At 55.9% G+C, this 15,983-nt stretch overlaps 1 protein-coding gene across 1 annotated transcript in view; it reads right to left on the bottom strand.

Moving 5' to 3' along the window:
- Positions 1-1,834: 1,834 nt before the first annotated feature.
- SH2B2 (SH2B adaptor protein 2) overlaps positions 1,835-15,983 on the bottom strand; it is a 22,804-nt gene continuing 8,655 nt past the window's right edge. The window contains exons 2-9 of the mRNA XM_035900532.1: positions 13,875-14,762; positions 10,679-10,780; positions 6,648-6,739; positions 4,451-4,545; positions 3,743-3,910; positions 3,419-3,612; positions 2,484-2,655; positions 1,835-1,974 (exon numbers count right to left, since the gene is read on the bottom strand). Of these exons, the coding sequence (XP_035756425.1) occupies positions 1,835-1,974; positions 2,484-2,655; positions 3,419-3,612; positions 3,743-3,910; positions 4,451-4,545; positions 6,648-6,739; positions 10,679-10,780; positions 13,875-14,735 (1,824 nt within the window). The 5' untranslated portion in view covers positions 14,736-14,762. The remainder of the gene's footprint in view (positions 1,975-2,483; positions 2,656-3,418; positions 3,613-3,742; positions 3,911-4,450; positions 4,546-6,647; positions 6,740-10,678; positions 10,781-13,874; positions 14,763-15,983) is intronic.

Genomic DNA, 15,983 nt, shown 5'->3' with positions numbered 1-15,983 from the left:
AGAAGGCACCTAAAAACCCATTTGACCCAACCCAAAACTCCAGGCAACTTCAAGGGGTTTTGAGCTAGGTTGTAGCTTTGCTCATACCTCTCTTTGCATTAAGTGCTAACTTCTAGCTGGGTATGGTGGGGTCTGCTCTACCTGGAGACCTATCCAGACACTTCAAAGCCACCTCGCTCAGGTCCTGCTAGCACTGTCACCCAGGCCTGGCAGCCACACAAGGAGCCAAGAGTCCTGGTGATGGGGCAAACAAGCTGTGTGAGGCAAACCAAGAGGGACGTGCAAGCACTTTGTCTGCAAGCAAAGCTGCCCTTTTGGAGGGTCTTCCACCCCCCGTGAGGCACACAATCCCAGAAAGCAGCCTGGCCTGTAAAACCCCCCTACGGGCTTCAGTGACCTGTAGGAAAAGCATTGACAACATAGTGCATGCCTGGCCGCAGTGGGTTCCTGCTCTGAGTTCTCTTCCAGGGCTCACCTCTATCAGGGAACCTCCTTTTTCTGCTGTGGGTGCACGTGGCTGCACTGGTCTATGAGAAAGCCACCACACAGCGGTGGCCACTGCGGTGCCTGGTCCCTCCCACAGCAGTGCTGCTACAGCCGTCCCAGCGGGGTTTTACATCTACCAGGAAGGGACTTCAGCCACCGGCGAGGGCAATCCTGCCCGTGCTGCAGTCAGCCTGGCCTGGCCCCTCCACATCCACTGGCTGTTTGCCTGCCTGGCAGCAGCCCTGTTCCTTTTCTTTTTCCTGGGGATTTCTATTTCTCCAAGAAAAAACAAAAATAACCTTCAACAGCATCTACTGAAGATGTGTAGTATTTTCATTCCCGGGAATCCAGCTGAGCATCCGCAGAGCAAGGCTGCCCCTCACGTCCAGACACAGCCCCTGGCCTCTGTCTGACCCCCCCGAGACATCCCGAATGACTAACAACGGATGCAAAGCAGGGGTGTTGTCATATTTTTCAAGGTTTGCCTTGAGCAATGGAAAATAATGCCTAAGCCGTGGTAGAGAGAAGGTAGAAGGCTGAGCTGATGGCCTTGAGGAGAGCTTAGGTTTTGAAAAAAAACAAGGAAGAGAAGGAGGAAGAAAGGAGTTTTCCAGGGACGCTCTGTAGGTACAGCAAGGAAAAAAAGGACAAAGGAACAGAAATGGCAGGACAGCAGGAAAAACCTTCCTCGAATGCAATGCATTAAGCTTTGGAAAAACCCTTCTCCTGGTAGAGGGTGGGAAACACGTGCCCCAGAGGGAGCCTGAAAGCCAGTCTGGATAAACCCTCACACCTCTGCAGTGGTGCCCTCTCAGGCGCACGGATCCACATGTGTGAGAAAAGCCTCTGTGTGGGGAAGTGCTGCTTCCACTGTCATCCCAAAAAATGCCAGAGCCCGTTGGTGGCTGGTGTGCAGGGTGATGGTGCCAGAAGGGACGTTGGCCATGCTGGGTGCTCACCCCAGAGGGGACGTGCTGAGGTGCTTTGGCTGGAAGGAGGAGCCCATCACAGCTTTGTGCTGCCATCCCAGCAGGGGCATCCCCAGGGAGCCTGGCTTGGCCCCGGGAGAGCTCTTGGTCCAAAGGGAAAGGGAAGAGGCTGCAAGCTCTGAAATGGCACTGATGCTTTCAGCCTCCCAAACCCGCAGCGCTGCCCCAACCTTGGGGCTGGCACCAGGTCCAGTCAGGACATCACCCGTTGTTCACACAGCTCCTGAAAAGTGGCAGGGAGCAAGGACATCCCAGCCAGGTTGCTGGTGGTGGCAGGAGGAGGCAGTGAGGCTGGCACAGCAGTGAGGGGCATGGGTGCCCCGCATCCCCCCGCCATCCAGCCTCCAGGCATGGGGGGCTCAGTAGAAGGAGTATTGGTTTTCCACTGCCCGGGTCCGGCTCCGGGCACCATCAGCCTCATGGTAGTCCTCGGCACTGGCAGCGGGGGGTTCCGGCCGGCGCTCAGCGCTGTCACTGCGGCTCCGGGGGCCCAGGGCACCTTCCAGGCGGTGGTAGGGTGCAGGGATGGGGACAGCGGGGGCCACAGCCACCCCTTCCGACCCCTCCAGTGCTCCCTGGGGGCTCAGGCCCCACCCTCCTTCACTGGCACCTTTCCACACCCACCCTCTCCCATGTTCACTCTCTCCATCCTTGACCCTGTCCTTCCCCAACCCTTTCCTGGGATGCTCCGAGCCCCACTGACCCCTCTGCTCCTCTCCTGCTCGAGCCAGGGAACTGACACACAGAGCTGGGGACACATGGGTCACCCCAGCACAGCCCTGCTGCTGCGTGGTCCCCCCTGCCCACCTTCAATGGGATAATACCCACCTTGGGGCATCTCCCACACCACACGCACCAACATGGGCACAGCTTTAGGGAAGGGGTCGGTGGAGGAATCCCAGGGATCAGTCCCTTTTGGGTCTGTGCAAGATCCCAGCCCTAACACGAGCCCAGCCCTCCACATGCAGCCATGCCCCCACCCAGCAGCGGCACAGCCCTGGCACTTACCAGGCAGCGGGCTCTGGGCCACGACGTAGCTGCGCAGGGTGATGTCGGCCGCGCCGCCCGATTCAAGTGGGATGGGGTGCGTGTGGAAGTGTCGCAGCATGTCAAAGATGGTCTGGAACCAGAGGTGCTGCACATGGCACTGCCCGCTCTCGTTCAGCGACAGGCGGAGGTGCTGCAAGTGCAGGGGACCAGCAGGTGAGCTGGGGACTGCAAGGGTGAGATGCACCCTTGCAATCAGCAGAAGGAGCTACCTCCAGCCAAGGGAGGTTTGCTCGTAACATAGGACTGTTATTTTTTCCCTGCCTGGCCGGGAGGGTCTCCTGCTGCAGGGTGTTTCCTGCAAAACCCCACTCATTGCAGCCCCAGGAGAGGTTTGTCCCCTCCTAGCGATGAACACCGTACAGAAGCAGGCAGAGAAGGGTGGCTGGGTGCAGCCGGGGGACTGCAGCTCCAATCCTGGTGACACAGCCTAGGGAAGCCCACAGCCCACCCGAACTCCTTCTTGCAGGACAGATGACAAGACCAGACAGTTATATCTCAGCCCCTCACAGCATGTGCCCTCTGGTAGAAAAGGGACCCAGCAGAAAACTACACATGGGAGGTTTTTTTTTCTAGTACATCTGTGTGCTTCAGGACATGGAGTGGACAAGATGAGGGCAGGGGACCATGTGCCAGGCTACGCTGGGCTCCCATGGGGTATTTAGCCTTATGCCCACGTGGTGGGCACTGAACCAGCCGGGAAGGCGCTGATGGGGCTGGGCAGGGTGCAGAGGGCTCTTGGATGCCTTGCCAGGGTGCAGCTCCCCACAGAGCTGCCGCGTTTGAGGCCACTGCGCGGTGCCCGCTTGCCCGCAGAGGCCCAGCAGGGTGGGAAGGAGCCTGGGGGGCAGGGCAGGGCTGGCACTAATATTCAGGGAGAAGTAGAGGACACCCACCTTCGCTTTCCCCTGGAAGTTGAAGGTCAGCACATATTCTCCCGGTCGCGTTTCACTCTGCCGGATGACGAACAAGCCGTGGCTCCGGGCACCCCCAAAGAGCACCAGCTGAGCCGCCTTGATCCGCGAGAGCGTCCCGTGGAACCAGGGGAAGTCAGAGAGGTTGATCTCCGCCTCCGCCTCGCTCTCCTCCCCTGGCCGCAGGGACAGCAGGCTTTTAGGGAGCACTCGGACATCGCCCTCTCCCACCCTTTCCTCCTCTCCCTCCATGCACCCCCAGGAGTTAGGTGCTGGGGCCACATCCTGCATCCCACATCCCGGTACCTGCGAGATGCCCACCAGTAGCAGGGGAGGACTCCAGTGTCTGCAGGAAGCTCTCCAGCGGGACATGGGCGAGGAGCTCCCCGCCCCGGCCATGGGGCACGGGGACAGCAGTGGCCATGGTGGTGTGAGCACCGGGCAGGGCACATCTGTCTGGTGGCCTGGGCACATCTGGAATAGAATTTGTAGAAGGATGGGCTCATGGCTTGGCATAACTGGATGAGGCTGGGGGCTGTCCTGTTCTGAAGGCTACCACACTGGAGTGCCCTGGGCTCTCGGAGGCATCTCAGGGCTAGGTTACAGCTCTGACTGCAGCTCAGGGGACTCCCTTTCAGCCTGCACTGGGATGGGGGACATGGATGTGTCTTGGTTGGGCATGGAGACAAGGTGGGGCTGTGCAAGTGGAGGCTGTGTGCTGGGACTCGGAGACCCCAGTACCTGCAGACAAGGACTAGATTTTCAACACATACCAGGATGTACAGGGGCAATGTTGATGTCTTAAATGGGGTGGGCCACCTCCCTGGGGTGGGGGCTAGTATGAAGAAGAAGGTGGCAATAGACCTTAAATAGAAGATCTATCCCCACAGCACCTCCTTCAGGCTCCTTTGCTTTATCACTGGCAGGATTTGCCCCCCCACAAACAAGAGCTGGCACCCAGAGACACCCACCCCCCGCCCCCGGTGGGTTTTTTTCCCAGACCTAGGTCCTTACCATCAGCCAGGAACTCACAGCTGCAGGAGGACACCCTGCCTGGCAGACAAGCTCCCTGCGCGCAGGACGCCAGCTCGATGTCGTCCCCACTGTCCCTGGGGGGAGAGCACAGAGCGGTCACACGCCAGCCACCACGCTGCAGGGATGCACGCATGGCCCCTCTGCTCACAGGCACATCACAGGAACTCTTGACCAAATGAAATTCCAGCTGTGGTCCAGGAGCACATCCTGATGCCCCTTGCTTCCTCCTGGGGGGGCTGCCAGTACAGGAGCAGAGAGGCTGGCAAAACAACGTGGCCTTTTGGGGGTGAGATACCAGTGTGAGGGGATTAAACCCTTGAAAGCCCTCACGACATGGGTCACGCCAGCTGGTCCTAGCTGCGACATTTTGCTGCAACCTTGTTGGTTTGGCTGGAAATCTCTTACCTTGGCTTTCAGCGCTTTGCTTTGCAAGACGTACGTAGACACACGCGCACTCCCACCACCAACTTCCAACCCAAGGGTGCTTTCACTTTCACCCTCCGCAAATGGAATTACAAACCCACAGGAATTACATCCCCAAAAGACACCAAAAAACCAAGCCAGGAGGCCTGGAGCGAGACAGTGAGCAGGAACAGAGTAAGACAAGGGCTGCAGTGGTGCAGCCCCCACAGGGAGCATCCCTGCTGCCTGACCCCTGCCCATGCACTTCAGCACCCTTCTTGCACAAGGCCCCCCACTTGCTCCACAGCCTATTTTTATCCTGGCTGCCGGCAAGAGCCCGGCACTGCCGGAGCTGCCCACGGCACTCGGCTCTTCTTGCTTAACCGTGGCCACGTGGGCACAGGCAGCGAGGAAGCGGCTGCGTTAGCAGTAATGGCTCATGAGGGAGCTGCTGAATTATTTAGTGGCCAGTAAGTGAATCAGCCACTGGGAGGCATTCAGCTGCAGCCGGTTAAAAACAAGAAGGGAGGAAGGAAACCAAAACCAACAGTGCTTTGCAGAAAAGCCGTTGACGGGTGCTCACGCAGCGGCTCCAGCGCACAGCCCTTGGCAAAAGCATCAGAAGCTGATTGAAAATTCGTTCTTGGCACCAAGCATGTGTGTCGGTGTCTTAAACAGCTCATTATTATTTGCTCTGGAGTTCATTATTATTTGCTTTATAGTCACGTCTGGAGGCCAAAGCGGGACTGTGCTGGGTGCTAAGCAAACACAAAAGGCTGGGAAGCTGCTGGTGCAGGGCTGCTGACGGCTTCTGCAGCCGCTCGAGGTGAGCACAGCCGTGGTACTCAGCTCCAGACAGAAAACCAGCACCAAAACATGCACCAGGAGAAAAAGGTCCATGTCTCCCAGCCTTGCGTCTGTCAGCAGCCCGGCCTCAGCATCGCTTCTTCAATTATATATTTTAAAAAGCAGCAAAAGGAGCTGAAAGAGCACGGATCTGGAGTCCATCAGTGCATCCTCCCTGCGAGATGCAGCCTCTGCCACAACCAACCCTGCAGCACCCAAACCACGTCTCTTTGGCAAAAGAGGGCAAAGGCAGCCCGGAGGTGGCTGGAGCCTCTCCAGGCCCCTGTTCCAGGTTTGCTTGAGGCTTTCACCTCTGCAAGCTTGGGCACCTTGTTTTTCCAAAATTGTGCCAAGAAGGGCAGTGCTGGGGTTTCCCTGTAGCCTGGGGAGTGCCTGGGCTGATCCTGCCTGAGCCAGCTGAAGGGCGGCAGCGCTGGGCATGCAGACTTCCCTACAGCGTAACCCAATGCATGGGCCGGTATGAGAAGTTTTGGCAGAGTTGTTGTGACGCCAATGACAGAATCATAAATAATTGATTTAGCCAGCAGAATCTTAAATATACCATGGATGCTAGACTGGAAAAAAGCACAGAGAATAACTCAAATATAGTATAAAAGCTTCTGAGGGTGGTTTTTTTGAGCTCCTCGTGTTGAGGGCTGCGTTCCTGGGTCACCTGCCTCTGCCTGGCTGAGGCGGCACAGAGCAGGAAAGGGCGAGCAAGCGGGCAGTGCTCTGTGAGGCTGCGCCTCGGAGACACGCAGGCTGCTGGCTTTGCTGCCAGACTTCTGCTGGCGCGAGTCAGGGACTTTCGGTAATAACCCAAGCAGCAAAACCAGCATCAGGGGTAATAGCCCCTGCTCGGTGGCGAGGGTACCACAGCAGGGGTGAGCCCAGACCCCACACAGCACCTTCCTCCAGCAAGCCTTACCCCGGATCGATGCAGTCCTGGATATCTGCCACCCAGGAGTGCTTCTGCAGGGAGTCGATGGTCTCCAGGATGTACTCGGCCCCATTCTCTACCTGCAGGCAATGTGGGACAGTGTTAGGCTGTGGCCAGGGGTCCCACCACCCCCACCAGGGCAAAGCACACCCCATAACCCAGCCAGACCTCCCCATTTGCCTGCTGCTATTAAATAGAACCTCGGTTGAATGAGAGAGGATAAGCGCCCCTCCCATCCCAGCAAAGGGATGCTGAGGGGTGACCCACAGGGATGCTTTGGTGTGTCCGAGCATGGCCCCTGACCAAAGCTGGGGCTCAGAGGAAAACCCCCACCCCGCCGTTATCTGCAAATGCATCACAAGGTTTTTACAGCCTCCATGGCAAAACCGCAACCGCCAGCGGGGGTGCATGGATCCACACACCAGCACAGACAGCACCCCTTGCTTCTGGGGTGCCTCAGTGTCCCCAAAAACTCACTCTGCATAGGTAGAGAAGCCATGCTGCCCTCTCACTGCCTCAGAATCCTGCCAGAGCCCTAAACCCAGGACTTTAAAACCTCTCCTCTATTATCTTTTCTGCCTGCTAGTCCACGAGGCTTCCGATTTCTGATTGCAGTGGGGTGGGAGAGAAACCTACTTTAACAGGAAAAAAGAGATTAAAATATAAATCAGGATGCAAAAGAGCCTCCAAAATTGAAAGCCCAAAGGCACTGAGTCTCTCTGGGGCCGGGGAGGACCCAGAAGCCCCACAACAGCAACAGGGCAGTGGGTCTCCAGCCACGCCGTGCGATGCTGCGGGCTTCTGGCAGGTTTCCCCGCATCCCTCATGGACCCCTCATACATTGCGTTCCCGAGCTGGCGAGGCAGCCCTGACTCCGGGAGGGTATCGTATTGCCAGCTGAGACAACCTCCTAGCAAATTAAATTAATCACAAACAACTGAATCACTGTCCTGAAAATAAGCCGAGCGTGCCAGGAGCAGTGCCCAGTGCCTGGGCTGGGGCTGAGCAGCAATCTGCTCCCCTGCTGCAGCCCAGGGCCGTGCACAGGCCATCCTGCCCCGAGCAGAAGTGGAGGGGAACAGCAAGGATCCCCAACACCCCATTTTGTCTAATTAGAACAAAGGAGCCTCTCTGGCTTTCCGAGGGCAATGCACGTCTCGGGCATGGGAGCCGGGGCTGCTCTCTCATGCAGAGCACAACAGCAAGTGAAGCACGTGCAGGGCTTGGGTATTTTGCAAGTGCCTGCTTGTGCAATGGGAAAAAAAAAAAAAAAAAAAGAAAGGAAAAAATGCATGTGCTTGGTGTCTGATGGATGGTGGGGACATGCTGCCTGCTAATTTTTAGGCAATCTGGCAGAAACTATTCCAGTGTGGCCTCCCTGAACAAGACAGGGGCTTTTCCACCCATCATAACCTGCCAGAGTGCGGTGCGGTGCGTGTGAAGGTTGAGATTGGGCTTGACATCAACCCTGTACATGAGAAGGCAGCGGGGAAGCCACAGCACCCAGCTCCCTTTCTTACCCCTCTAATCTGTACCCCAACATCAAGGGGTACTTCACCCCTGTCTGCAAGTCCAGCCAGCAAAGGGGGAACACAAAAAGCAGCAAGAAGCTGTCCCAGCAAGAAGAGCTGGGGCAGAAAATGAGCTACAAATAATAAAGGATGTTGGGAATAGGGGAAAAGCATCCTGTGCCGAGAGCTGGGAGGAGAGGGGCAGGAGGAGATGGGGAGTAAGTGGATGGTTTCAGTGCCTCCCCTCTCGCTGCCTTGGCTTGATCAATTGCGATCAATTAACCCCGCGGCAGGGTAAGCGCCCGGGCCAGAACGGGGCAGGAGCAGGAAGGTACCTGGTCAATCAGGCATTTTCAGACCAGCAGGGTTTGGAACATTCCCTGGGGTAATTAAAGAAATGGCTGAAACAGCTAGCGGTGGGAGTGGAGAGAGCATGTCTGGCTCCAGAAGATGGGAAGAGGGCAAGTCCAGAGCCCTCCTCCAGTGGCCAGAGAAACCAAACCTCCGCAGGCACCCAGGCAGCACCCGGGAGCTGAATCCCCCCAGCAGGGATCTGCCACAACCAAACCCTGTCCAACCCATCTGCACTTGCTTGTGACAGCCCCAAGGATGGAGAGAAGCAGTGTCACATCCTTGGCGTTGGCCACACTTTGGAGACTGATGTGACACTCCAGCAAGGCAGGCAGCAAGACACAGTTGATATGAGACTTGTAAAGGGATCTAGAAAACACAATCACAAGTAGCTGATGAGCCATTCCAAGAGCAGTTATTGATGGTTAATGGGTTATCAATGGCTAACAACCAAAGCTAAGGGATATGCTCAGAAGCTCCTTCACATCAAGGACTCTCTCGGTGCATGCTGCTCTTCAGTAATGGTCAGGACAAAAGCAAGGGGAAGATGCCTAATCAATTCGCAGATGACACCATGTTGCAAGTGTGTTGGAGGATGAGATGAGAATTCAAATGAACTTGCTGAAGCTGAGAAATGTTTTGTGGAAGAGAAAGCCCAAGCCAGCCCCCAGCTCAAGGACACGGGCGAGCTCTGGGCTCACACTGATCGTTGTGGGTGTCTGGGCTGGGGAACCACAACTCTGGAGCGGTTCTGCAAAAAGCATCGAGGGGCTACACCAGTCTGCAAGCTTCTTATGAGTCAACATCATCATCAGGGTACAAAGAAAGCAACTGGATCAACTTGGGCTGGGTAAGGAGGAAGAAGAAAGGAGAAGCAATCAAAGGAGAAGCAATCCTTCCCATCCGCTCTGGGCCATGGCGTCATGCACACTTTGGGGCACACACTCTCTGGAGCCTGCAAGGGAAGCAGGGAGGACCTCGGGCTGGGCAGTTTGGAGAGAAGATGATACATGAGGTTAGTCTTTGAGGCACAAAAGGCAAGAGCAGAATTAGCCTCCATGTCCATGGTGGACACCGGCTGCAGCAGAGGTTGAGGCTGAACAGCAGCCCTGGGCAGGGAGGATGCCCTGGAGGAGGCTGCCAGTAGAAGGTGTGGGACCCTTGCAAGGAGCCAGGTTGGGTGGAGAGCGATTTCCCACAGGAATGTGTGCTGGGGCCAGATGGGCTACTGGGCACGGGGACTTTCATGAAGCCAGGCTCATTTTTCCCCTCCTCTGCTTTCATAGTTTTCTAAGCTTTTAAGCAGGTTCATTCAGCTGGGAGGCTTGGCCTCTCCGCTCTGCCTTTGCCACATGCTTTTAGGGAGAAGCATCAGGGAGAGAGGTTTGGTTTTTTTTTTTTTTAGCAGAGGTAGGACACAGAAATCCTCAAAACACTGCTCTTCCCCCACGTCCATGTGCTACCTCCCAGCTGGGCACATCCACCAGCTCTGATGGAGAGCATGAGCGGGGAGGCACAGCCTCATGAGCTGGAGAGAGACGCCATCACAAAACACATCCATCATCATGGCAGCACGTCACGCCCCAAGCCAGGACACTGCGAAATCCAGCCCTGATCTGCTGCGACAAGCCCCTGCCTTTCAGCAGGGCAGGAGGGAGCATTAACCTAATTAATGGCATGATATGGAAAAACTCTTCTGCAGAAAGAGACACTTTCACCCTCTGCTTGTGCCCCCAGACTTGCGTGGCGTGGTTGATCCCCAGGGCCCTGTGCAGCCATTTCCATCGCCCCGTGTCAATGGAACAGCCACCACGTGCCACCAATCTGGGGCAGCAGCAGTCACAAAACCACGGGTAGCCACGCCAAACAGCATTTCCCCTTGCAGGTTCTCTCTGGACACTGATTCAAGCCGCCTCCTGGTGACATGGAGAAGCAAAACCCCATGGTGAAAGCCAGGCAAACAGCTCGATCCCAAAATACCCAGGCATCAGGTGGAGGTTGCATCATTTTGGGGGAGGGCAGGCAGGGATCCCGCAGGGAACGTTAGCGCTGTTGGCATCTCAGCTCCGAAAACCAAGGCAACGATCCCCTTGGGGACTGAGCATCCTTGCAGCGGGGTCCCCGTCGGGATACACACCGCTGCCGCCCTGCTCTCACCTTCAGGACGAAGGTGTTGTCTTTGTCGGGCATCTCCAACGGCATGGTGGTGCGGACCTCGATGATGGCCGACAGCGGGATGCTCACCTTGGGTTTGGAAGCCTGGGAAAAGGAAAAAAAAAATTATTAAAAGAAATCGATAAATAAAAAAAAAAAGTCACTCAATTGAATCAACCTCTCCCAGGGGACAATGCAGCGGGGCTCTGCGAGAGGCAAGATCGCAGCTCAGCCTGCACGGTTATTACGGGGGGCGGGGGAAAAAGCGCATTGATTTCCCTCATGTGCCTGATAACTCCAAGCTCTTTTAATTAAACCAAGAGGAGGCCCGGTGGAAGATAGGGAGGTTAGTTCATTTAACTGCCAAACCTCTTCCTCGCTTCAGCACAGGCCGATAGCTCTGCCAAGACCGCTTATTTCTCTCCGTTATAAACCCTCTCCGGATGGAGATGTGCTGTCCGATGGGGCCAGTTCCTATGCCGAAAGCAGCCCAGGAAGATGCCCCGTTTATCCAGCACAGGAGTGGCATTTCAACTGAGAAGCTACGACGCAGCAGCCTTAGCCATGCAGGGAATTTTAATTACATTAAAATAAAGAAAAATGAATTTTCCCCAGGGCCCCTGGCACCCGCTGGAGCCTCAGTGGGGGGGGCAGGACCCGGTGCCTCCCACTTGAAGTCTCTGCTGAGCAACAAATTCCCCAGATATTTGTTTTAATTATAACAAATCCCTCCAAAGGAGCCTGCGGAGCTGCTCCCTGGGGCCGGTCCCTTCCAGGGCTCCAGGATTTGGAGCATCGCAGCTGCGGGAAGCAGAGATGCAATTTAGTTGCCGAAACCTGTGACTGGTGCCTTGAGTGCATGGGGTGGGACGAGGCTGGTGATGAGCACCGGGCTACAGGTTACCAACGATGGGTTCAGTTCCCATTTTTTGGAGGAAAAAAATACATAAATCTAAGAAAGAAGAGGAACTGCTTTTTCCCCTGCGGGATGTTTCGTTTCTGCCAGCCACCGGGCCCCAGTGCTGCCTCCACACACGTCTCGGGCTGCGCGGGGCTCAGCCCTGCCCTGGGGAATTTCTCCCTCTTGGTGTTTGCACAGGAGAAGGTCAGAAAGGAGGAGGCAGCTGCTACAAAAGGAAAGAAAATACGGTGTTAATTCACTGGTGAACAAGAGAAGGGTCTTCTCCAGGAGGGCTCTTTCCTTGAAAGATTTAAAGACATGACCATAGTTTTTGTAGGGCCTAAACAAAAACAAACCTGTGGGCTGCCAAAGCAAAAAGCCATTTTCCTCCAGCTGTGCCAGGCTGGTGCCACTTTTACAGCTGAATCATTTGCCAGATGGAAAGCAAGATGGGATGAGGGGAGAAAGATGTAAACCAAGGCAGGGTGTGATTACAACAGGAGAGCAGACAATGTTCATAAAAGCTGCCATAAAATGATTTCAAAATTGATTTTGAGAGGCAAATCAAGACACACACTAAAAAAAAACCCTTGATGAGCACTCTCTTAAATGTTTTAAGAGCAGCAATTGTTCCCTTTTAACCTGAGTTTGTTGCCCCTTTGGTGCGGCTGACCCGCCAGCGCTGCTCCGTGCAGCCCGCACCCGCCGGGCTCACCGGACCTTCCGTGCGTCGTGCCACAGACGCGGTGGTTTCCTTCCGGCAGGGCCTCGTGCAGTCCCCGGGCTGAGGAAGCCCTCAAGCCGGCTCCCAGCGATGCACGCCCTCCATACCAGTGCTGAGCCGCTCCAGACAGATGTGCTCGAGTTTAAACTCATATTTTAATCGGGAAAGATGCGACAGTTAGGCAAGAGGCGCGGACTAACACCAAGGTTCATTTTGGCCTCAGAAAAATAGAAAATGATGTTTAAAAATATGAACTGTCCTGCTGTCCCCATGTATAATGTAGGAATCAGTTCCTGTACCAAACCAAGGGTTACCAGGGGTTCAGAGCATGCCGCCTGGGTGCGTGCCCAGCACCATGGCTCCTGTTGGCCCAGCTTCACTATCAGGGACTGAAAGGCAAGCAGGGAAGTCCTGGAGGAGATGAAGTAAACGAGATTTTTCTTCCTTAAGGTATTTAAATAACCTGAGATTTCATTACCAGCACATACAGCCAGCAAAGCCCCAGGGAACGGTTTATTCTTTGCCCAGCACAGGCGAGGGGCAGTCATGGCGTTAGCACAGGGGAGGGTTTGGCAGCACAATGCATCCCTTCGCTCAGCCTGGGAGCAAAGGCGGCCCACCGTAAGGGGGGCCCTGAAGGTCTCGTAATCCACATTTCTTGAGCAAACGGCTCCACCACTCAGCCTTTCCCGCAGGAAAACAGGGACAAGGTTTCCCTGTGTTGCATGCAGGGGGGGATGCGTGTGAGAAGGGGAGGGAGGATGCGCTGAGGACACGCTGCAGTGAAAACCAGCCCTGATTTTGAAGTTTTCATTGAAATTACAGAAGAAGGAAGGATGCAGGCAAGGAGAAGTGATATTGTGGGTAATAATAATAATGATGATAATAATGATAATCAGTGTTCCTCTGCCCAGGAGGGGAAGTAGCTGGGGCTGTCTGGGAGGAGAGCTGCAAAACCCACCCATGGTAGCAGTGCTCCAGCCCTGGAGGGCAACACTGGTTGCATTGGAGCTGGCCTTGCAGATGCAAAATTGTTCCAAATTAATTATTACTTTTAAAAGGGAAAAAAAAAAATATCTGTGTGCAGAAAGCAGACTAGAGACCCTTGGAGATCTCAAGCAGAAAGCCCAGGCAGCGATCCCAGCCATTCTGCTGCCGTGTGAGCCACTGGTCTGACATAGCTCTGCAACACCTTGGGAAGAGAAAAAACCCCTCTGGATAGCCTGGACACCCCACATCTTGATGGGGGAAATGAGCTTTTCCACCAAGACTGGTGATATTTGGGGGCCAAAGGACCAGGCAGAACCTCCAGCATCTCTCCCAGGGGCTGTTGGGAAGCAGGGGGCTATGCCCCGGTGAACGGCAGCACCCGGGGCTTGCAGGTTGGATGGGTTTCAACCACATTGTCCCGTCCGTTTGCATCTCAGCCACCCGGCACCAAAACCCCCCTCTGGACTTCATTTGAGCTGGATTTCATCCCAGCTCAGCAGTGAAAATAAACAAAACCTCAAGCAAAGCCCAACTACTGCTTGAATTGCTCAGAAAAACAGCAGCAGACAAAAACCAGGACTTACCTTCGGAGGGACATAAAACTCAAGGAGAAACCTCTCTCCTTCCACCTTCACCGCTTTCCGGAGCAGGAGGCGGCACTTCTGCCACTGCGAGCTCCCCACACAGTTCGTGTCGTCGGCCACCATGTAGCGCAGCATCCCCTCCCTCTGGATGTCCACCAGCTCCACCTTGGAGGAGGGCACTTTGGACAGGCGCAGCTTGTGGGTCCATTTCTCCCGCGGGTCACTGGGCTCCTTGCCCCCAGCTGGCCATGGTTCTCTCTCAGCTCTCCGGCCACCTGGGGCAGCTTCGGTGCCCGGCTCTGGAGAGGACTTGCGATGCCACATCTCCTTCATACCATCCACCACGCACAAGCTCATGTTCCTCAAGGAGAAACCTTTCTTGAACTTGGGCTTGGTGGCAGCATGGATGGAGACATCCTCCGAGCTGCGGGATTGGCCGTAGGAGGACACCTTGCGTGCCTGCGCCTGCTGCGCTGGGCTCAGGTACCGTCCGGCACCCAGCGGGGTGTCCATGCTGTCCAGGGACTCGGTGGAAGTCTCCTCCTTCCTCGGGGTGACCTCACGCCCGTAGGGGACGTGGCAGTTCTGCAGCCCCACGAAGGGCACGATGTTGTACTTGGTGGGGGAGTCGGACACGAACACCCGGCTGACCTCCAGGCTGAAGATGTCCAAGAAGTTGGCAGCGAAATGGTGGGAGAAGGAGGTCTCTGCCCCGGGGGTGTCGTAGTGGGGGTTCTCCTTCAGGAATTGGCAGAACTTCTGGGCGAAGTCGACAGCAGCCGCCTGGGCGTGCAGCTCGCAGAACTCCCTCCAGTCGGGGAGCGGGGAGGAGGGCTCCTGGCACAGGGCATCGCCGTTCATGGCTGCCCCATTCCACCTGCTGGCAGGCTGCGGGGGCAAGGGGACGGCGTAAGCATGGGCAAGGACATGGGCAACCCACCCGGCGTGGCCGTGCCCCCTGCACATGGGGTTCTCCCCCCGCCATGATGTAGGAGCAGGTTTGCAGCCCTGGTGCAAAGGGAAGCACCGCGGGAAAGTGTTTTTGCTCCGTTCCCTCTCCACCTTGTATGCCAGAAAAAAAACTTGGCCCTGGCAGCAGCCATAAATTGTACTTATTTTACGATTATGACCATGCAAAAGCATTATTGATTTCTCATAAAACCGCTAAGGAGTCCCCAACCAGAGGAGCCCGGGGGGATTCGCCTTCAGGATTTCTCTCGCCTGTGTGCTCTGCCTGGGCATGGCAGCAGCTCTCCCACGGGGGGAGGCAGCACCGGGCACCCCAGAGGCACCCGCACAGGCAAACAGGGCAGCACCCTCCCCTCCGCACCCAGCAGCTTGTCCTTCTCCTTATCCATCCGTATTTCTGTCCTGATCCTTGCCACACCAATTCTGTTATTTTGTTTCTTTGAAGAGACATATTAGAAGAGACATGGATCTTGCTTCTTTTGTTGGCAAGGAGCGAGCCTGACATGCTGCCAGAGCTGCTCATTCCCAGGCTTTGCAGACCAGACCCTCCTTGGCTGGGGGACATCTCATCTGGGGCAGGCACTGCTCTCGTGTCCCCTGCCATGGCTGAGCCCCCCCTGTCCAGTCATGTCTCCATCAGACCGAGCTGACCTGCCAGATCTGCACGGGAGTTCAGCCCCTGCCCCTCGGCCTCCCTGCTGCGCATCAGGCACTATGGCCTAATGGATGACCCTCGTCCTCAGCAGTGACCAACAAATAGGTAGGGTACAAGGGAATGAAAGAAGCCAGACCCAGGAGCTCACCAGAAGTTGAAGGGAGCTGAAGACCAGACCCACATACCCATGGCACAAGCACCGCTTTGCCCAACCTCCACACCGGTCCCTCTCCCAGCAGCCACGGGACTTGCAGGGGCACGTGTGCATCCCTGGGTTTTGTGCTTATACTGCACGTCCCAAACCTCTACCTATCTTTGGGCAGCTTGAACCACCTCCCCAGGGAAACCCCAGCAGTGACTGCATCTCAGAAACCATCTCCCAGTGCCAGGATGGCTTGTGCTCACTGGTACAGCCTCAGCTGCTCACTGCTCAGCCCATATCCCAAAATTCATGGTCCATGCGTCCAGAGAACCCCCTTTCCCCA

Source organism: Egretta garzetta, unplaced genomic scaffold, assembly GCF_000687185.1.
Source record: "Egretta garzetta isolate BGI_Z169 unplaced genomic scaffold, ASM68718v1 scaffold108, whole genome shotgun sequence".
Classification (NCBI taxonomy): domain Eukaryota; kingdom Metazoa; phylum Chordata; class Aves; order Pelecaniformes; family Ardeidae; genus Egretta; species Egretta garzetta.
This window is presented reverse-complemented; position numbering and strand designations above follow the sequence as displayed.